Genomic DNA, 17,927 nt, shown 5'->3' with positions numbered 1-17,927 from the left:
TCAACTTTAGTCTTGAAAGTTCCAGTTGTCCCTGAGGGTGCAGAGCCTTCCAGCAGACAGAGTTCCGGAATTCCACCGCTCCCTGTGTGAAAATCTGCTTTCGAATTTCATTGCTGAATGGCCTGACAGCCATTGTAAGATTGTGCCTCTGTGTTCAGGGTTTCCACATCACAGAAAATTGTTCAATAGTCCGCACTTTCAAATCCCTTTTATCAGGTAAAATAACTTTCTAAACTCAAGGGAATACAAGTCAGGATTGTGTGGTTTGCCCTCAGAATTTAACCCTTTAATCCTGTGCCACTCCTCCCCCCCTCATTAGAGCTTATCATCCCAACATTGAACCTTTAAATTTTAAAGAGCTTAAAGTCCTGAATGTGTGTGGTTTCCTCAGCAACATCATGGCCTCTGAGCTACGTCATCCTTATCTCTCACCAAAATGTTCAAGCTTATCTGCAGCAATGTCTCCGCGTCTGGAAGGGATAAGGCGGGTAAGACACGACAAATGCATTCCTCTGTGTTGGCCGCGCCCCTGATGGCACGTGACATTTGAAATGACAGGACAACTTTTCCCAGAAAGTGCATCAGATAGTTGTTGCTGAGGGGGTTACGGGTAGCCAGAACTTTAAATCATCCACAATTTAAAAGGCTCCACGACGAGGAACCCGTCAGGATGCGTGAGATAGTACACGTGCAAATTGGCCAGTGTGGGAATCAAATTGGGGCCAAGGTAAGTGGAGCTTAGATTTAAAGTTATTGTGGCTGTTTTATCTTATTTGCGAGTTCCCTTCCCTGCTGTCCTGAAGGTGCTGGATTGGACAACTGGATGGAAACGAGCAATAGCCAAGTGAGCCTGGTTTGCGGTTTAACTGTGCCACAGTGGGTAGCGCTCTCATCTCTGAGCCAGTAGGTTGTGGGTTCGCGTCCCACTACAGAGACAAGACATAATCTCGGCTAACTCTCCGGTCCTGCAATGCTGGAGATGCCGACCTTCAGATGGGATATCTCGCCAAGGCCATAATCAAGTGAGGATGCTAAAAAATCCCACATCACTCGTTGAAGAAGATCGATGTCCTAATGAACATTCTGTCTTCAACCAAAAACAGATTGATTGCTCAAGATTATTGACATGTGTAGACTCGTAACAGCACATATCTGAATTGCATTGAGAAAGTTCTGAGAGGTAGGATGGTTTATAACTGTAAGGCTCTTGAGAAAACAGCCTGACACAACAGAAGTCCATCATAATGTATCTTTACTCAGATAGTTGGAAAACTATTAAGAGGTTTTATATTTCTAATATTTGTTGTTAAAAACTTAAAAAACAATAATTTCAAACTATTTTAAGTGTCTGCAGTATCACAAAAATCTCTATGTAAAATTGGTACATTAAATGACGCGACCTTTTAAAAATATACATGTCCTGCAGGATGGTTGATATGAGTAGCAGTGTGGTGAGTAAATAGATAAGGACAGAAATGGGTGTGCAGGGGGAGTTCTCTGAAATGCCGTTCAGCCTTATTTACACATCTCTCATCTGCTTCAAGCCCCTCGCAAGCCCACTTACCCAGCAAGAATTGGAGTCAGAGTGAAAATGGAAAAGTCAATCAGCTCCTCATGAATTAATGGATAAATCCACTGCTATGGTTTACTGACTGGTAGACGTTCCATGTACACTGCCCACTGTGTTAGCTAATTTGGTCCCTAGTCCCCACTGTCATATAGTCTGTTGATATTCACTGTCTAAACTGACATATGATAAATTGTCCATTGTATGAGAGTGTGTGAGAATATGTCTGTGCATATATGTACGTGTCTGTGTTTCTGTGTCAGTGTTGTATGTGTGTACTGTCATGATGATAGAGGAAAGCCCTGAATTATGTACGGACATACTGAGCTTCTGAATAAGACACGTTAAAAAGAATGAACATACAAGCCAAAGCTGGATGAGGAAGTAAATTCAGTCACTGGCTGAAATGCTGGTAGGTGATACTAAGAGAGAAATGACGTAATCACACCCTGTTTCCAGGCAATGACAGATCAAAAGCACAAGAGCTATACAGAAACGAACTGCCATCTCCTATGGAGATAATGGAGGTGATTATGGTCTCAGCAGGAATGATATCCTGTGAGCAATGTCCCAGACCAGTATGTGAATTTTATCCTTCCAGGAACATACAAACACTTGGATAAAAGCCAGCTGAAAAATATGGTCAGGGTAGACAAGTGCCGGGTGTGTCAGTGTGTGACACAGGATGAGGCAGCAGCAGAAACCTGCAAGTTTTTGCAGGTAACTCTCTCTCTCTTTGGTTGCTGAAGCAAGCCAAGTCAGCAAAGCCACAGCTGTAGAGGAAACAGGGCAGCTTCTCGCCCAAACTGCAGGACACCAGAATCTTGAAACCGACTATTCACCTGCAATGGCTGCAAAGTTCCACCATCCACTTTTCACTGACAAGTCAAAGACTGATTGATATATATTTTAACTTACTTTTGGACTCGATTCTCATTTCTAACTGATGTGAATGTATGCACATATGCTTTATCATTTTTTTTGCTTTTAGTAGTTAATAAACTCAAGAAAGTCTAGTTAAAGTGGCTTGTTTTAAAACATAAATATTGGGCTGGGAAGAGGTATCCACAAGGGAAGGAGTCCTTTTTAAATTAACCCTGATTCAACCAACCGAGGGAATTGAATTTTAAAAAAGGGACAATTTTTTCCTCCTCACCTGGGATAATAAATTTGAGGAAAGTCGCCTGGGGACTAGTCATAACGGTGTAGGTGTGTATATTTGTATGTGTATGTTTGCAGAAACATATGTGGTTTGGCTTGCCTGTGTGTGGATCTGTTTGCGTGTGCATGGTTTGTGGGTGCGTGTATGTGCAGGTGTTCAAGAATTATTCTGTGTGTGTATGGGGGGGGTGGCAGTGGTGGGTGTACAGAATCACAGGATTGTTACAGTGCAGAAGGAGGTCATTTGTCCCATTGTATCTGCACCAGCTCTCCAAATGAGCATCATGACTTAGTGCCATTCCTCTGCCTTTTCCCCGAGCCCCTGCATCGTGAATGCCTCGACTAAACTTGTCTCCACCACACTTCCAGGCAGTGCATTCCAGACCCCAACCCCAGAATCGTTTTTTCTTACAAGGCATTTGTTTCTTTTGCAAATCACCTTCAATCTGTGCCCCCTTGTTCTTGACCCTTTTACAAGCCGGAACAGTTTTCCCCTATCTATTCTGTCCAGTTCCCTCATGATTTTGAACATCTGTAAATCTCCCTTTAGCTGCCTTCTATCCAAGGAGAACAGTTCCAACTTCTCCAATCTATCCTCATAATTGAAGCTTCTCATCCCTGGAACAATTCTTGTAAACTTCATCTGCACTCTCTCCAATGTGTTCACATCCTTCCTATAATGTGGTGCCCAGAACTATACATAACATTCCAACTGATGTCTAACATAGAAATTACAGCACAGGAGCCGCACTGGTCTGCATCAGTGTTTATGCTGCATACAAGTCTCCTCACACTTACTTTGTCTATCGCTATCAGCATATTCTCTTATCCCATATGTTTATCTAACTTCCACTTAAATGCATTCATGTGTCTATGACTGTGTATGTGAGAGTGTGTAATTTGTTGCGCGATGTGGGTTGCTGCGAGAATGTGTATGTGGTGAATTATAAACACTAATAATCCACACTGTATTGTACAACATGTGTTGAGCCTGTACCTTGTACTAGATCATGTGTAGTTGCGCGGCTCTACCCATAGGGGGAGATGAGGAGCTTGTACTGGGCTCCACCCTTGGCTCCGCCCATGGCTCCTCCCCCTAACCGGAAGTATAAAGATTGCTGTTGTGAGCCTGCCTGCCAGTTCATCTAGAATTCACCTCGTCACAGGCAGGCTCTGTTGTAAGACGATTAAAACCACTGTTCGCTTCTAACCACGTGTCGTGTGAATTGATGGTCTCATCAATTTAATCGTCTTAAGAAACAGTAAGGAATGACCATGGAATCAGCCTTCAAACCTGATCGACTGGAACTCGACCCACAGGATGCAGAGGCGAAAGAAATCTTTTCACACTGGCTCCGATGCTTTAAGGCCTACCTGGCTGAAGCAAACACTACAGAAACTACGGAGGAGCAGAAACTCAGCCTACTGCACGCAAGGGTGAGCCATCGTATATCTACTCAACATAATTGTACCGGCTCATATACAGAGGCCCTGGCCCTACTCGACAGAATGTACGTGAGGCCCGTCAATGAGGTCTACGCGCGCCACATTTTTACTACTCGCTGCCAGCGTCCCACAGAATCGCCAGAAGAATTCCTAAGAGACTTAAAAACCTTATCCCGGGACTGTAATTACCAGGCTGTAAATGCTGCAGAACATAGGGAACTCACTGTCCGCGATGTATTTGTTGCAGGCCTCAGATCCAATTACGTGCGCCAGCGGTTGCTTGAGTAGGGGGCCCAAAACTTAGAAGACACTGTAGAACCCACCACTACTATGGAGGTCTCGTTCCGCAGCCTCACCTCGTTCCCCGCGGACTCCGCGACCCTGTCATGGGCCCCCGACCAGCGACTACCCCAGACCTGCGCCGCGCGGCCACCCAGCCACTATGCTACTCCAGCCTGCCACTTTTGTGGCCAGCCCCAGCACCCGCGGCAGCACTGCCCGGCCCGCAACGCAACCTGCAGCAGCTGCGGTCGCAAAGGACACTGTGCCAGAGCATGGCTGGCTAAGAAAGCTCCAGCCTCAAACCCTCCCACAGCCCAGAGCACTCGCTCCCTGAATTCGCAGGCCCGCAGGCCCCGTAACGCTGCAGCCTGTACTCCGACTCTGCCCCCACCCACCACGTGCGACCCATGGGGGCCGCCATCTTGACAAACCCCCACCACACAGCCGGCCACGTGCGACTCATGGGGGCCGCCATCTTGGACGCCATCTTCCTCGCCGCCCACCACGTGCGATCCACGGGGGCGGCCAGCTTGGGATCCATCCTCTCCAAACTCAGCAACCCAGATCGAAGACTGCGACCTCAGCGGGCATTCATCACGGGGCCACTCCAGCACAGCTGATCGAGCCGCCGACTATCCACAACTCAGCGCGGTCACGTTGGACCAGTCGCGTCCGAAACACTTCTGCAACACCATGATGACCGTTAAAATCAACGGGTACAGTGCACCGTGCCTCTTCGAATCCGGGAGCACCGAGAGCTTTGTACACCCAGATCTGGTAAGATGCTGTTCGCTCCCTGTTTTTCCTGCACGGCAAACTATCTCCCTCGCTTCAGGCTCCCACTCTGTTCACCTCCAAGGGTGCACCGTCACGACTCTAACGATGCAAGGCGCTAGCTACTCTAATTTCCCCCCCCCCCCCTCCACTCTTTGCCAATCTCACTCCGGACTGCAAACCCGTAGCCACTTGCAGCAGGCGGTACAGCCTGCAGGACAGGGTGTTTATCAGAACCGAGGTCCAGAGGCTCCTACGTGAGGGGATCATAGAGGCCAGTAACAGCCCCTGGAGAGCTCAGGTGGTGGTCGTCAAGACCGGGGAAAAATTCCGCATGGTCGTGGACTATAGTCAGACCATTAATCGGTTTACGCTCCTCGATACATACCCCCTCCCCAGGATTGCAGACATGGTGAATCAGATCGCCCAGTATCGTATTTTCACCACGGTGGATCTGAAGTCTGCATACCACCAGCTCACAATCCGCCTGGAGAACCGCCACTACACGGCGTTCGAGGCCGATGGCCGCCTCTTCCATTTCCTCCGGGTTCCCTTTGGCGTCACGAACGGGGTCTCGGTGTTCCAACGAGCAATGGACCAAATGGTGGACCAGTACGGGCTGCGGGCCACGTTTCCGTACTTGGATAACATCACCATCTATGGCTATGACTAGCAGGACCACAATGCCAACCTCCATCGATTTCTCCAGACGGCCCAGAAACTCAACCTCACTTACAACATGGAGAAATGCGTTTTCCGCATGACCAGGCTAGCCATCCTCGGCTATGTCATGGAAAACAGAGTCCTGGGCCCCGACCCGCACCGTATGCTCCCTCTTAGAACTCCCTCTCCCTCATTGTCCCAGTGCCCTCAAACGGTGCCTGGGATTCTTTTCATATTATGCCCAGTGGGTCCCTCAATATGCGGACAAAGCCCGCCCACTATTTAAGGCCACACTTTTCCCCGTCGGCTGAGGCTCGCCAGGCCTTCGACTGCATCAAGGAGGACATCGCCAAAGCGGCCATGCGGGCGGTGGATGAATCCGTCCCCTTTTCAGGTTGAGAGCGATGCCTCAGAGGTCGCTCTTGCAGCCACATTGAATCAGGCAGGGAGACCAGTCGCATTTTTCTCCCGAACCCTCTCCTCTTCAGAACTTCGACACTCCTCGGTCGAAAAGGAAGCACAAGCCATTGTGGAGGCTGTACGTCACTGGAGGCAATACCTCGCAGGTAGAAGGTTCACCCTCATCACCGACCAAAGATCGGTTGCCTTCATGTTTGACAACTCGCAAAGCAGTAAAATTAAAAATGATAAAATCCTGAGGTGGAGGATCGAACTCTCCACCTACAAATACGATATCATGTATCGACCGGGGAAGCTCAACGAGCCCCCAGATGCCCTGTCCCGCGGCACGTGCGCCAGCACGCAGAGCGACCGCCTGAAAGCCATCCACAATGACCTCTGCCACCCGGGGGTCACCCGGCTCGCCCACTACGTCAAAGCCCGAAATCTACCTTTCTCCACTGAGGAGGTAAAAGCAATCACCAGGGATTGCCCGATCTGTGCGGAGTGCAAACCGCACTTCTATAGACCAGACAGGGCCCACCTGGTCAAGGCTTCTCGGCCCTTTGAACGCCTCGCCATCGAGTTCAAAGGGTCACTTCCCTCGAATAATCGGAATGTGTACTTCCTGAATGTCATCGATGAGTTCTCCCGCTTCCCTTTTGCTATCCCGTGCCCCGATATGACCTCCCATACAGTTATTAGGGCCCTGCATAGTATCTTCACCTGTTTGGTTTCCCCAGCTACGTACACAGCGACCGGGGTTCGTCCTTCATGAGCGACGAGCTGCGTCAGTACCTGCTCGACAAGGGCATCGCCTCGAGCAGGACTACCAGCTATAACCCCAGGAAGAACGGGCAGGTGGAGAGGGAGAATGCGACGGTCTGGAAGACCGTCTTACTGACCCTCTGGTCCAGGAATCTCCCTGTTTCCCATTGGCAGGAAGTCCTCCCCGACGCGCTCTACGCTATTAGGTCCCTCCTATGTACCGCCACCAACCAGACCCCTCATGAGCGGCTCTTTGCTTTTTCCAGGGGCACTACCATGGGGGCTTCGCTCCCAGCATGGTTGAAGACACCGGGCCCGGTTCTCCCCCGGAAGCACGTCAGGGCACACAAAACTGACCCACTCGTAGAGAAAGTGCTTCTACTACACTCAAACCCCAAATACGCCTTCATAGAGTACCCTGACGGCCGTCAGGACACTGTATCCCTCCGGGACCTAGCGCCGGCAGGATCGAATCCCACCACTACCACCGCCGAGGTACCCCTCACACTACACCCCACCCAACTCGTCGCGCCCCACACCCCCGCACCTACCGGGTCGCTACACATGTTCCGCGCACCCGCGCCCACAAGCTTCCAGCGCCCCCAGTCCCCAGTCAAACCAGACGGGTACGAAGCTTGGACAGAATCACCCCCGGAGTCTGCCATCGTACCCCAACCGACCGTGATCGTCCAGCCACCAGAAGAGGCTGCAACCCCGGTGCTCCGCCGATCACAACGGACAACTCGACCACCAGACAGACACAATTTGTAAGCCATCACCCCCGCCGGACTTGATTTTTTCACAGGGGGTGAATGTGGTGAATTATAAACACTAATAATCCACACTGTATTGTACATGTGTTGAGCCTGTACCTTGTACGATCATGTGTAGTTGCGCGGCTCTACCCATAGGGGGAGATGAGGAGCTTGTACTGGTCTCCACCCTTGGCTCCGCCCATGGCTCCTCCCCCTAACCAGAAGTATAAAGGTTGCTGTTGTGAGCCTGCCTGCCAGTTCATCTAGAGTTCACCTCGTCACAGGCAGGCTCTGTTGTAAGACGATTAAAACCACTGTTCGCTTCTAACCACGTGTCGCGTGAATTGATGGTCTCATCAATTTAATCGTCTTAAGAAACAGTAAGGAATGACCATGGAATCAGCCTTCAAACCTGATCGACTGGAACTCGACCCACAGGATGCAGAGGCGAAACAAATGTAATACAATTGTGGATCAATTTTATCAGCATGCAAGGCCTAATACCTAGTTCACAGACAATGGCTTTAGTTAACCCCCCCCCCCGCCACAAAACCCTGCAGAGCTTCCAGACCAGACTATTTATTGATTTGGGCAAGTTAAATTTGGCCCCATTTTTTAAAGCATGTGTTTTTTTTGATGATGTAGTGATGTGCCTACCTGCTTGTCTTTAATGTAGCTGCTCATTTTTCTGTATTGACAGTTCTGGGAAGTAATTTGTGAAGAACATGGAATTGACCTCAAAGGGAATTACATTGGAGACTTGGACGTCCAACTTGAGAGGATCAATGTGTATTTCAACGAGGCACATGGTGAGAAAGTCCACTTCGCAAAGGATAACCAAACCTTTTGTCTTTGTCTGTGACATTTGTTGTCAAATTCAATTGGTAGCAAACTAGAAAATTCTGCAGAGCTCCAGAACACATGGTTCATACTCCTGAGCCAATTTAGAACATTACATCTGACAATCAAAGAAAGATTTCCTGGTTAGGGGGAACTTTCTACGCTTCAACAAGGATGCACAGTTACAGTAATATTGATTTGGGTGGTACAGAATCTTATTGGCCACGGATAAAGTTCAAATCAATGTTCCCTCTCAATTTTCTCCTTCCGCTTTCATTCTGTTGGCATTGCAGACTAATATCTGAATTTCACCATCATTTTTTATAGATCTCACATTGTTGATAATTATCACAAATGAGGCAAGAGGACTAAAAACAAATTTTTCTAAACCTTCACCTCACAACAGAACAAACCAGTTAGTCAGCTGTGTGAATTCTGATTTAGAGCTGAGTTGCCAGCCTTTGTGGGACTTCTTACCAGTTCTCATGGGCTACATGTGGCCCTGTAAAGACACTGAATCATAGCATTTACAGTGCACTGTTTAAAAATAATGTCAGCTCCCAGTTAAGAATTATTTTCTCTGCAAAGGGATTGAGAGGAAGTTTTACTCTATCTAACTCCATTGCTGTACCTGCCCTGAGAGTGTTTGATTCAGACAGCGTAGAGGGAGCTTTACTCTGTATCTTACCCATGCTGTACCTGTCCTGCAAGTGTTTGATGGGGACAGTGTAGAGGGAGCTTTACTCTGTATCTAATCCCATGCTGTACCTGCCCTGGGAGTGTTTGATAGGGACAGTGTAGAGGTAGCATTACTCTGTATCTAACCCTGTGCTATACCTGTCCTGCAAGTGTTTGATGGGGACAGTGTATAGGGAGCTTTACTCTGTATCTGTGCCTGTGCTGAATCTGTTCTGGGAATACTTAATGCTTATACAGGATGCCTGATATAGATGTACTTTAATTCAATAGCACTAACATCACTCTCTTTGATGAACTTCTAAAAATATTTTCACATATTTTACTGGCTAAATAAATCATATATTTTTTCATTCAGATAGAAAATATGTACCCAGGGCAATTCTGGTGGACCTGGAGCCTGGAACAATGGACAGTGTCCGTGGTAGTCGCATCGGACGCATCTTCAGACCAGATAACTTCATTTATGGTACAGTATGAGTCTCATAAGGTACAGATTAAAACCGGGTTGTAACCTACAGACTCCTCACTGTGAAGTCTCACAAATTATTCTGAAGTAAATCATTTTTTAGATTTAGGTACTGATGTACATTTCCAATGTCTGTACACTCCATTCTGAAAACAATGGAACAATGTTGTTGAGAAACTGCAGTCAGTCCTACATCTAGATTGTCTCAGAAATGAAGAGACGACAGCAAAAGAAAATGGGTACTGGGTGTCAGAGTCTTATCCAGTGGGCACTGGGTGGCAGAGTACTGTTGCTCGTTCTGGGTGAGTGTGCTTAACACTCAATTTGGCTCTGTTTCTTTACTTAGCTCTGGAGTCGCCAGGTATCGTTAAGATACCGCCACAAGTTCAAGGTGAAGTTCAAAGCAATAAAACCATACACCAATTAGTAAGTTCAAACAACTGAGTTTATTATAATACAATTATAATAACTACCCATGCACACGCTAAAAGGATTAAACTATTCCTACCGCTAAATAAACTAATACTTATCTCGAAGGAACTGCCGGGTCAGGGAACAAGGCCTCTTGCTCTGCTCTGGTCTGCAGACTTCAGGTTGGTATAAGTTAAAATGGGTCAGGAGTGTCTATCTCTGGTAGCGATCGTTGTGAGACACTTACTTGCTGGCGGCTGCTGTCCGAACCTCTCTCTCTCTCCTTCAGGGTCTTCTTGGCAAAAGCTGGTCGAGGTGCTGGTCCACGGAGGAGTGCTGGTCAAGGAGAGAGGAGGGCTGGACAAGAAGAATGAACCATGCGTGGGACCTGTCTTTTATAGGTCCCAGGGATCCGCGCCCCTTTGGGCGGACTCCCTTACCTGCTTGGAATCGATTGGGTCTCTTCCCAATCGATTTGTTTGAATCCCCCCAATACTGAGGCTGTTCCTTAGCTACTGGGCGGGCTTTCAGGCTCTTTGTTTTCGAATCTTGCTGGTGCCTGGGTGTCTGGTATCCTTTACAATGTTGCAGTTACTTCCCCATTTGTGTCCATTTTCTCTGGAATCGTTCCATTAACATGCTAATTATCCCGGTGATTGCCTCATTAGTATGCGGAATGTTCGTTTCGGTGTTGTCTGCTTTCTTAGCAGACATAATCCACACCTGCTTGGCGCAGCCTGCTGGTGCTGCAAACATTGTCCATTTTATCCTACATGCTTTGCGTTCCTCCATTTTGTATTCAGGGAATGGCCAATTTCGGTGGCTACAGTACTCTGCAGTGGGCACTGCAAAATAAAGTCTTATCCAGTGGAATCGGATATGAGGGTTGTATCCAGCTGGCACTGGGTATCAGACTTATCCAGTGGTCGCTATTTTAAAGTCTAATCCAGTGGACACTGAGTGCCAGAATCTTACACAGTGGGCACAAAGTGTCAAAGTTTTCTCCAGTGGACACTGATTGTGAGAGTAATATCCAACTGGTATTTTATTCAGTGAGCACTGTGTTGGAGTTTTATCCAGTGGGCACTAAATGTCAAAGTCTTGTCCAGTGACATTGGAAGTCAGTATTTATTTGGAGGATGCTTGAGGAAACTGCTGACGCAAATCATCATCATGATCTCCTTTTATATTTTTTAATATTCTATCCTAACTGGCCTCTTTTTTTTTTCCTTCTCCAACCGCCCCCCTTGCCACTCCCCACTGTAGGTAATTCAGGCGCTGGGAACAACTGGGCCAAAGGTCATTACACAGAAGGTGCTGAGCTGGTAGAAAATGTGCTGGACATCATGAGGAACGAGTGTGAGAGCTGTGACTGTTTACAAGGCTTCCAGCTCACCCACTCACTGGGAGGAGGAACAGGTTCAGGCATGGGCACTCTCATCATGAGCAAAATCAGAGAGGAATACCCTGATAGAATTATGAATAGCTTCAGTGTCGTACCTTCGCCAAAGGTTTCAGACACTGTGGTCGAACCGTACAATGCCACCTTGTCCATTCACCAGCTGATTGAGAACACAGACTCAACCTTCTGCATTGACAACGAGGCTCTGTATGACATTTGTTTCCGAACATTGAAGTTGGCCACACCAACTTACGGTGACCTGAACCATCTGGTTTCCATGACAATGAGTGGTGTCACCACGTCCCTGCGTTTCCCTGGTCAACTCAACGCAGACCTGAGGAAGCTAGCAGTCAACATGGTCCCATTTCCTCGCTTGCATTTCTTCATACCCGGATTTGCTCCACTGACATCACGTGGCAGCCAGCAGTACCGCTCATTGACAGTGCCGGAGCTTACGCAGCAGATGTTTGATCCCAGGAACATGATGGCGGCCTGCGATCCTCGCCATGGCAAGTACATGACTGTGGCGGCTATCTTCAGGGGCAGGATGTCCACTAAGGAGGTAGATGAGCAGATGTTAGCCATCCAAACCAAGAACAGCAGCCATTTTGTGGAGTGGATTCCCAATAACGTCAAAGTGGCCGTGTGCGACATTCCACCGTGTGGGCTCAAAATGTCTTCCACCTTCATGGGGAACAACACTGCCATCCAGGAACTCTTCAAGCGCATCACTGAGCAGTTCTCAGTCATGTTCAGAAGGAAGGCTTTTCTGCATTGGTACACGGGAGAAGGTATGGATGAGATGGAATTCACTGAAGCAGAATGCAACACCAACGATCTGGTGGCTGAATACCAACAATACCAAGATGCCACCGCAGATCTTGAAGAGGAAGAGGATGAAATGGAAGAAAGTGAAACAGAACCTACCAAATAACTAAAAGATCGGCAATTAGACTAAAATAATTGGACCAACTAAGGGTTTGACCACAGGAGCAAAGTAACTGAAACTAATACCTAAAATCCAGACCAGCCTAATGGTCTCCAAAATAATCAATCTTATTAGAATTGGCCACACTATTAAAGAACTTCACTGAATTAGAAATCCATGATTGAATTTTCAAAGCAGAAAAATCTATGGACTTGAGATTCAAGAAATTTCCAAACATTTATCGTTCATCATTCGGGGCAGAATTTGGAGCATCTCTCGAAAATTTTGGATGGTTGGAAATTGGGTTCAATTTACCATTATTCAGAGAGAAAAAATAATATTTAATTCATTCAGCAAATGTTGATGTGATTTGAATAATTTGTAAATACAGTTGAGGAGGGTGTGGAGGGGGATGGGGTAAGTAATAATGTTGTGAATTATTCAAAATAATTGTTAATACTAAATAGAAATATTTTAAATTCAGAATGGAAATAGACAAGCGTAACATTATGAACCAGACTGGAGATATATTAGTCAATCAGTTTCAGGGAAAAGATGTTTTCTTAATTGAGCAATGCAGATTTAGCAATTCGTGAATGGAATAATCATTTAATTAATGATATCAAGGCTTATCAAAATATTTAATTGACCAAATCATTTGACCCATAGCATCCTGAGGGTCACCACTCACCAGACATTTAACTGGACCAGCCACTCAAGAGCAGGTCAGAGGCTGGGAATTCTGAAGTGACAGCTCCTGCCTGCCCAAAGCCTGTCCACCATCTACAAGGCACGAGTCAGGAGTGTAATGGAATACTCTCCACTTGCATGGATGAATGCAGCTCCAACACACACAGGAAACTCAACACCATCCAGGACAATCAGCCCATTGATACACAGTGGCAGCAGTGTGTACCATTTACAAGATCCACTGCAGCAACTCATTATTGCTCTTTTGACAGCACCTTCCAAATCCACAACCTCAATCACCTATCAGAACAAGGGCAGAAAACGCCTGGAAGTTCCCCTCCAAGTCACTTACCATCCTGACTTGGAATGATATCACCATTCCTTCACTGTCGCTGGGTCAAAATCCTGGAACTCCCCTCTAAAAGCACTGTAACTACACCACATGGATTGCAGTGGTTCAAGAAGGCAGATCACCACCGAGCTAAAGATGCCCACATCCCCTGAATGAAAAGCAAAAAAAATATTTTAATCAGCAAATGACTTTGCTTATCTTTATATCTTCAATCGAGCCTAATTCAATCATCCTCCTGGTGTCACATGACAGATGTTATGCTGTAGGTGTTCAAAATAAAGAGAGTGAAAGTCAATCATTGCTCTCAGGCTTTACCCAGAATTACAACTGATCTGTGCATGACCACAACAGTTTACAACCAGCTAGAAGTGCCTTGATCTGCCCACCACAGGGACACGCATACCAGATTCGAGACTAGATTCACAAGTAAAAGAGCTATTGATATTAAACATATGATCCAATTATTATTTCATAAGAGCCATTTTTAGCCAGAATTTCTTCTGGACTATCTGAGAAAATTGACATGTCAGAATTATTTTCTGCCTGCCTGCAAAGTAGCCAGGATTTTCTATTTTTTTTTCAATGCCATGCTTGCAGTATTTAATAACCAGAGACCAGTGTCTGGCAGGATTGGTAAAGGTAGTTGGTAAGGGTTGAGCTGGGAGTGGTCAGGGTGCTGTTGAATTGGTAAGAGTAGTGCCGGGCAGGATTGGCAAGGCAGGTTTTCAAGAGGAGGAACGAGTCCTGCGATGGGCGAAGGATCACCAGGATTACAAGTGGGAAGGCCACGCAGTCAGGCTCTATCAGGATGTGGATGGAGAACTGGCTAAAAGGTGGCCGATGTTTAACAAGGTCAAGGCCGCATTGTAAAAGAGTGGAAGTCAATTTGGAGTGGTAGACACTGCACGACCCAGAGTGATGTTTGATTTGAAGAGCTATTATTTCTATGCACCAGACGAGACAGATGCTTTTGTTAAGAAGTGTGGGCAGTTGCCGAGTTAATCATAATTTTCATGAGGTCTTTGTATATTTGGGGAGGACATGTGGTTCTGGGTATTTGTTGGGGTTTCTTGTGCAAGTTTATATTTTCTTGTTCTTCTGCGGGATGGGTGTTTTTTTTCTCGTAGGTTATTAAAGTTAGATTTAGGCGGGGGGGGGGGGCACTGGTGGTTATGGCTATTTATTTGTTCTTGCTCTTGGTGGGGGCCGCTCTGCTGGCTGAATAGTTAGCTAACGAGAGCGGAATGGTGGGGGTAACTGCAGCTCATTATTTTAATGTTTTAGATAATGAATTTAGTGTTTTTATTTTGTTTCAGGTTCAGAGTAGTTGGGTAGGGGTAGGGCTAGCAGTTTTTGTTTGCTTTTTGGTTGTTTGATTATTTGGGTGTGGGAGGCAGGGAGTTGGGGGGAGTGTAGGGATAGTTTCCTGACTGTGACTACAATTTTCCTTTGCTTTATCTTGATGTGGGGTTTGGCGGCCAATTTGAGTGGGCGCGGTGCCTGTACTCTTTAAGTCGTTGCTGGATTACCCCATGTGGTGGAAATGGCTGACTCTGGGTCAGGAGAGTGCGGGGCGGAAGGTCCCCAATTCGTCTGGTCACTTGGAATGTAAGTGGGTTGAACGGCCCAGTGAAAAGGTTGAGGATATTTGCCCACCTGAAAAGTTTGAGTGCTGATGTTGGGTTTCTGCAGGAGTCCCATTTGCAGGTCAGGGACCAGACAAGATTATGGAAGGGGTGGGTATTCCACTTGGGGTTCGATAATAGGGCCCGGGGCAGGGTGGGGTGTGGCAGTTTGATTAATAAAAGGGTTCCTTTTTCGGCAGCTAAGATCTTGGCAAAGCCGAACGGGAGACACGTGATTGTCAGTAGTTCTCTGGCGGGCACCTTGGTGGTTCTCATTAATGAGTATGGGCCAAATTGGGATGATAAAGCTTTTGTTAACAAGTTACTGGCTTCTATTCCTGACTTGGATTCACACCAGCTAATTTCAGGGGGGGGGGACTTAAATTGTGATTTGGACCCTCAGTTGGACTGATCTAGACCTGACCCTTTGATCCCATCTGGGGTGGCAAAGGCATGACTGGTTGTTACGAAGCAGGTGGCGAGGGGGGATGGGTTTGACCCATGGTGGTTTTTGCATCCGAGTGATAAGGATTTTTCTTTTTTCTCCGTTTATCAGGTGTACTCTCGGGTTGACTTTTTTGTGGTGGGTAGGTCTCTCCTTCCTTGGGCAGGGTTCACGGCAATTGTGATCTCAGACTATACCCTACATTTTGTGGAGTTGGTAGTAGAGCTGGGTCCCTCTCAACGCTTGCAATGGGGATTGGACACGGTGTTAATGGCAGACAAATGATTTTGTGAGTGCATATCCTCTGCCATTGGGGAGTACTTTATGTTTAATAAGAGTGAGTTCATCTCACATTCTCCCCACGTCTGCATGAGTCTCACGCCTATAACCCAAAACGATGTGCAGGTTAGGGCCATGCTAAATTGCCCTTAATTGGAAAAAAAGAATTGGGTACTCTAAATTTTTTTTTTTTAAAGTGACTCTATCTCAGCTTCTACATTATGGGAGGCCCTTGAGGTGGTCATTAGAGGGGAGGAAATCTCTTACATGGCATACCAGGAAAAGATTGGGAAGGTGGAGTGGCAGAGGCTGGCAGATTCCACCTTTGCGGTGGACCATCAGTACTCAACTGCTCCTACACCAGAGTTCCTGGCAAGTGGGAAGAAGTTGCACAATCTGAGTTACTCTCAATGGGTTGGCTGTGATCTAGTTGCGATGCTCGAGGGAGACAGTCAACGAACACAGGAAGAAAGCCAATATCTTTTCGTGCACCAGCAGAGGCGGCAGGCTGCTCCCTGGGAGATTGTGGAGGTAAGGGACTCGGATGGCCATTTGGTTTCCTCCCCATTGAAGGTTAACGCCGCGTTTGAAGCCTTTTATCGATGTATAGTTAGGAGCCCCCAGAGGAGAGTTTGCCCATAATGCAGTTTTAGGATGGGTTGTTCTTCCTGGTGGTGGAGAGTAGGGAGCAGTTAGAATCCCCATTGGGCCCTGAGATTATGAAATATATTGGTTTAATGCATTCGGGTAAAGCTCCGGGTCTTGATTTATTCCCCATCAAGTTCCATAAGAAATTTGTGGGGCAGTTGATCCCATATTGGACATGTTCAGGGCAACATGGTGGCGCAGTGGTTAGCACTACTGCATCATGGCACCAAGGTCCCAGATTCGATCCCAGCTCTGGGTCACTGTCCATGTGGAGTTTGCACATTCTCCCCGTGTTTGCGTGGGTTTCGCCCCCACAAACCAAAGATGTGCAGGGAGGTGGATTGGCCACTCTAAATTACCCCTCAATTTAAAAAAAATTAATTGGCTTGTCTAAATTTAAAAAAAACGATATTGGACATGTTTAATGATTCCATGTGCTGGGGGTATTGCCTGTTATGGTGGCGCAGGCATCTATTTCCCTGATTCAGAGTGTGGGTCATATCGGCCTATCTCATTGTTGAATGCTGATGTTAAATTGCTGGCTAAAATACTGGCACTGAGGTTGGAGGCCTGCCTTCCATGGGTGATCTCTGAAGAACAGATAGATTTTGTCAAGGGTCGGCAGCCGTCGACGAATACACATTGATTATTAAACATCTCCCACTCCCACGTGCCTGAACCAGAGATGATTGTCTCAATGGACGCCGAAAAGGGGTTTGATAGGGTGGAGTGGGTTATCACTTTGAGATTCTTGGGAGGTTTGGTTTTGGGACCAAAGTTTATATCTAGGATTTATTTCCTGTACAGGACCTCCACCGCAAGTGTTTGCACAAACGCCTTGAGCTCATGTTACTTTCTAGGCATACGAGGCAGGGTTGCCTATTGTCTCCGTTTTTGTTTGCATTGGCTATCGAATAATTGGTGTTAAGATCTTCCACTGATTCGAGGGGAATAAAGTGGGGAGGGAGGGAGCATGGGGTGCCCTTGTATGCAGACGATCTGTTTCTTTATATTATGGACCCAGCATCCGCCATGGATGAGATAACAATATTATTTAGGAGCTTTGACTACTTCTCAGGGTAATAGATGAATTTGGACAAGAGTAAATAATTTCCTGTGATTCCTTTGCCTCGCTGATAGCCCTAAGGAGAGTTCTGCTTTGGCGGAGATCTCCTACTCCACCCAGTGTCTCAGATGGTTGGGTTACCTAATGGAGTTCCGAGCCGGGATTCTTCAAAATGGCGGCTAAATGTTGATTACGGCGTAAGCACTGGAGTGTTTCACGCCTGCGTCAACGGGCCTCTTCGCCCAGCGATTCCCGAGGCCC

At 47.0% G+C, this 17,927-nt stretch overlaps 1 protein-coding gene across 1 annotated transcript; it reads left to right on the top strand.

The window, feature by feature from the left end:
- Nucleotides 1-552: 552 nt before the first annotated feature.
- On the top strand, nt 553-14,047 carry tubb1 (tubulin, beta 1 class VI). The gene is made up of 4 exons (XM_038802944.1): nt 553-727; nt 8,516-8,624; nt 9,710-9,820; nt 11,498-14,047. The coding sequence occupies exons 1-4, from the start codon at nt 671-673 to the stop codon at nt 12,565-12,567; spliced, it is 1,347 nt and encodes a 448-aa protein (XP_038658872.1). The 5' UTR covers nt 553-670; the 3' UTR covers nt 12,568-14,047.
- Nucleotides 14,048-17,927: the final 3,880 nt, after the last annotated feature.

This window comes from Scyliorhinus canicula, chromosome 7, assembly GCF_902713615.1.
Source record: "Scyliorhinus canicula chromosome 7, sScyCan1.1, whole genome shotgun sequence".
In the NCBI taxonomy this organism is placed as follows: domain Eukaryota; kingdom Metazoa; phylum Chordata; class Chondrichthyes; order Carcharhiniformes; family Scyliorhinidae; genus Scyliorhinus; species Scyliorhinus canicula.
Note: the sequence above shows the minus strand (reverse complement) of the source record. Positions and strands in the feature narration are given on the sequence as shown.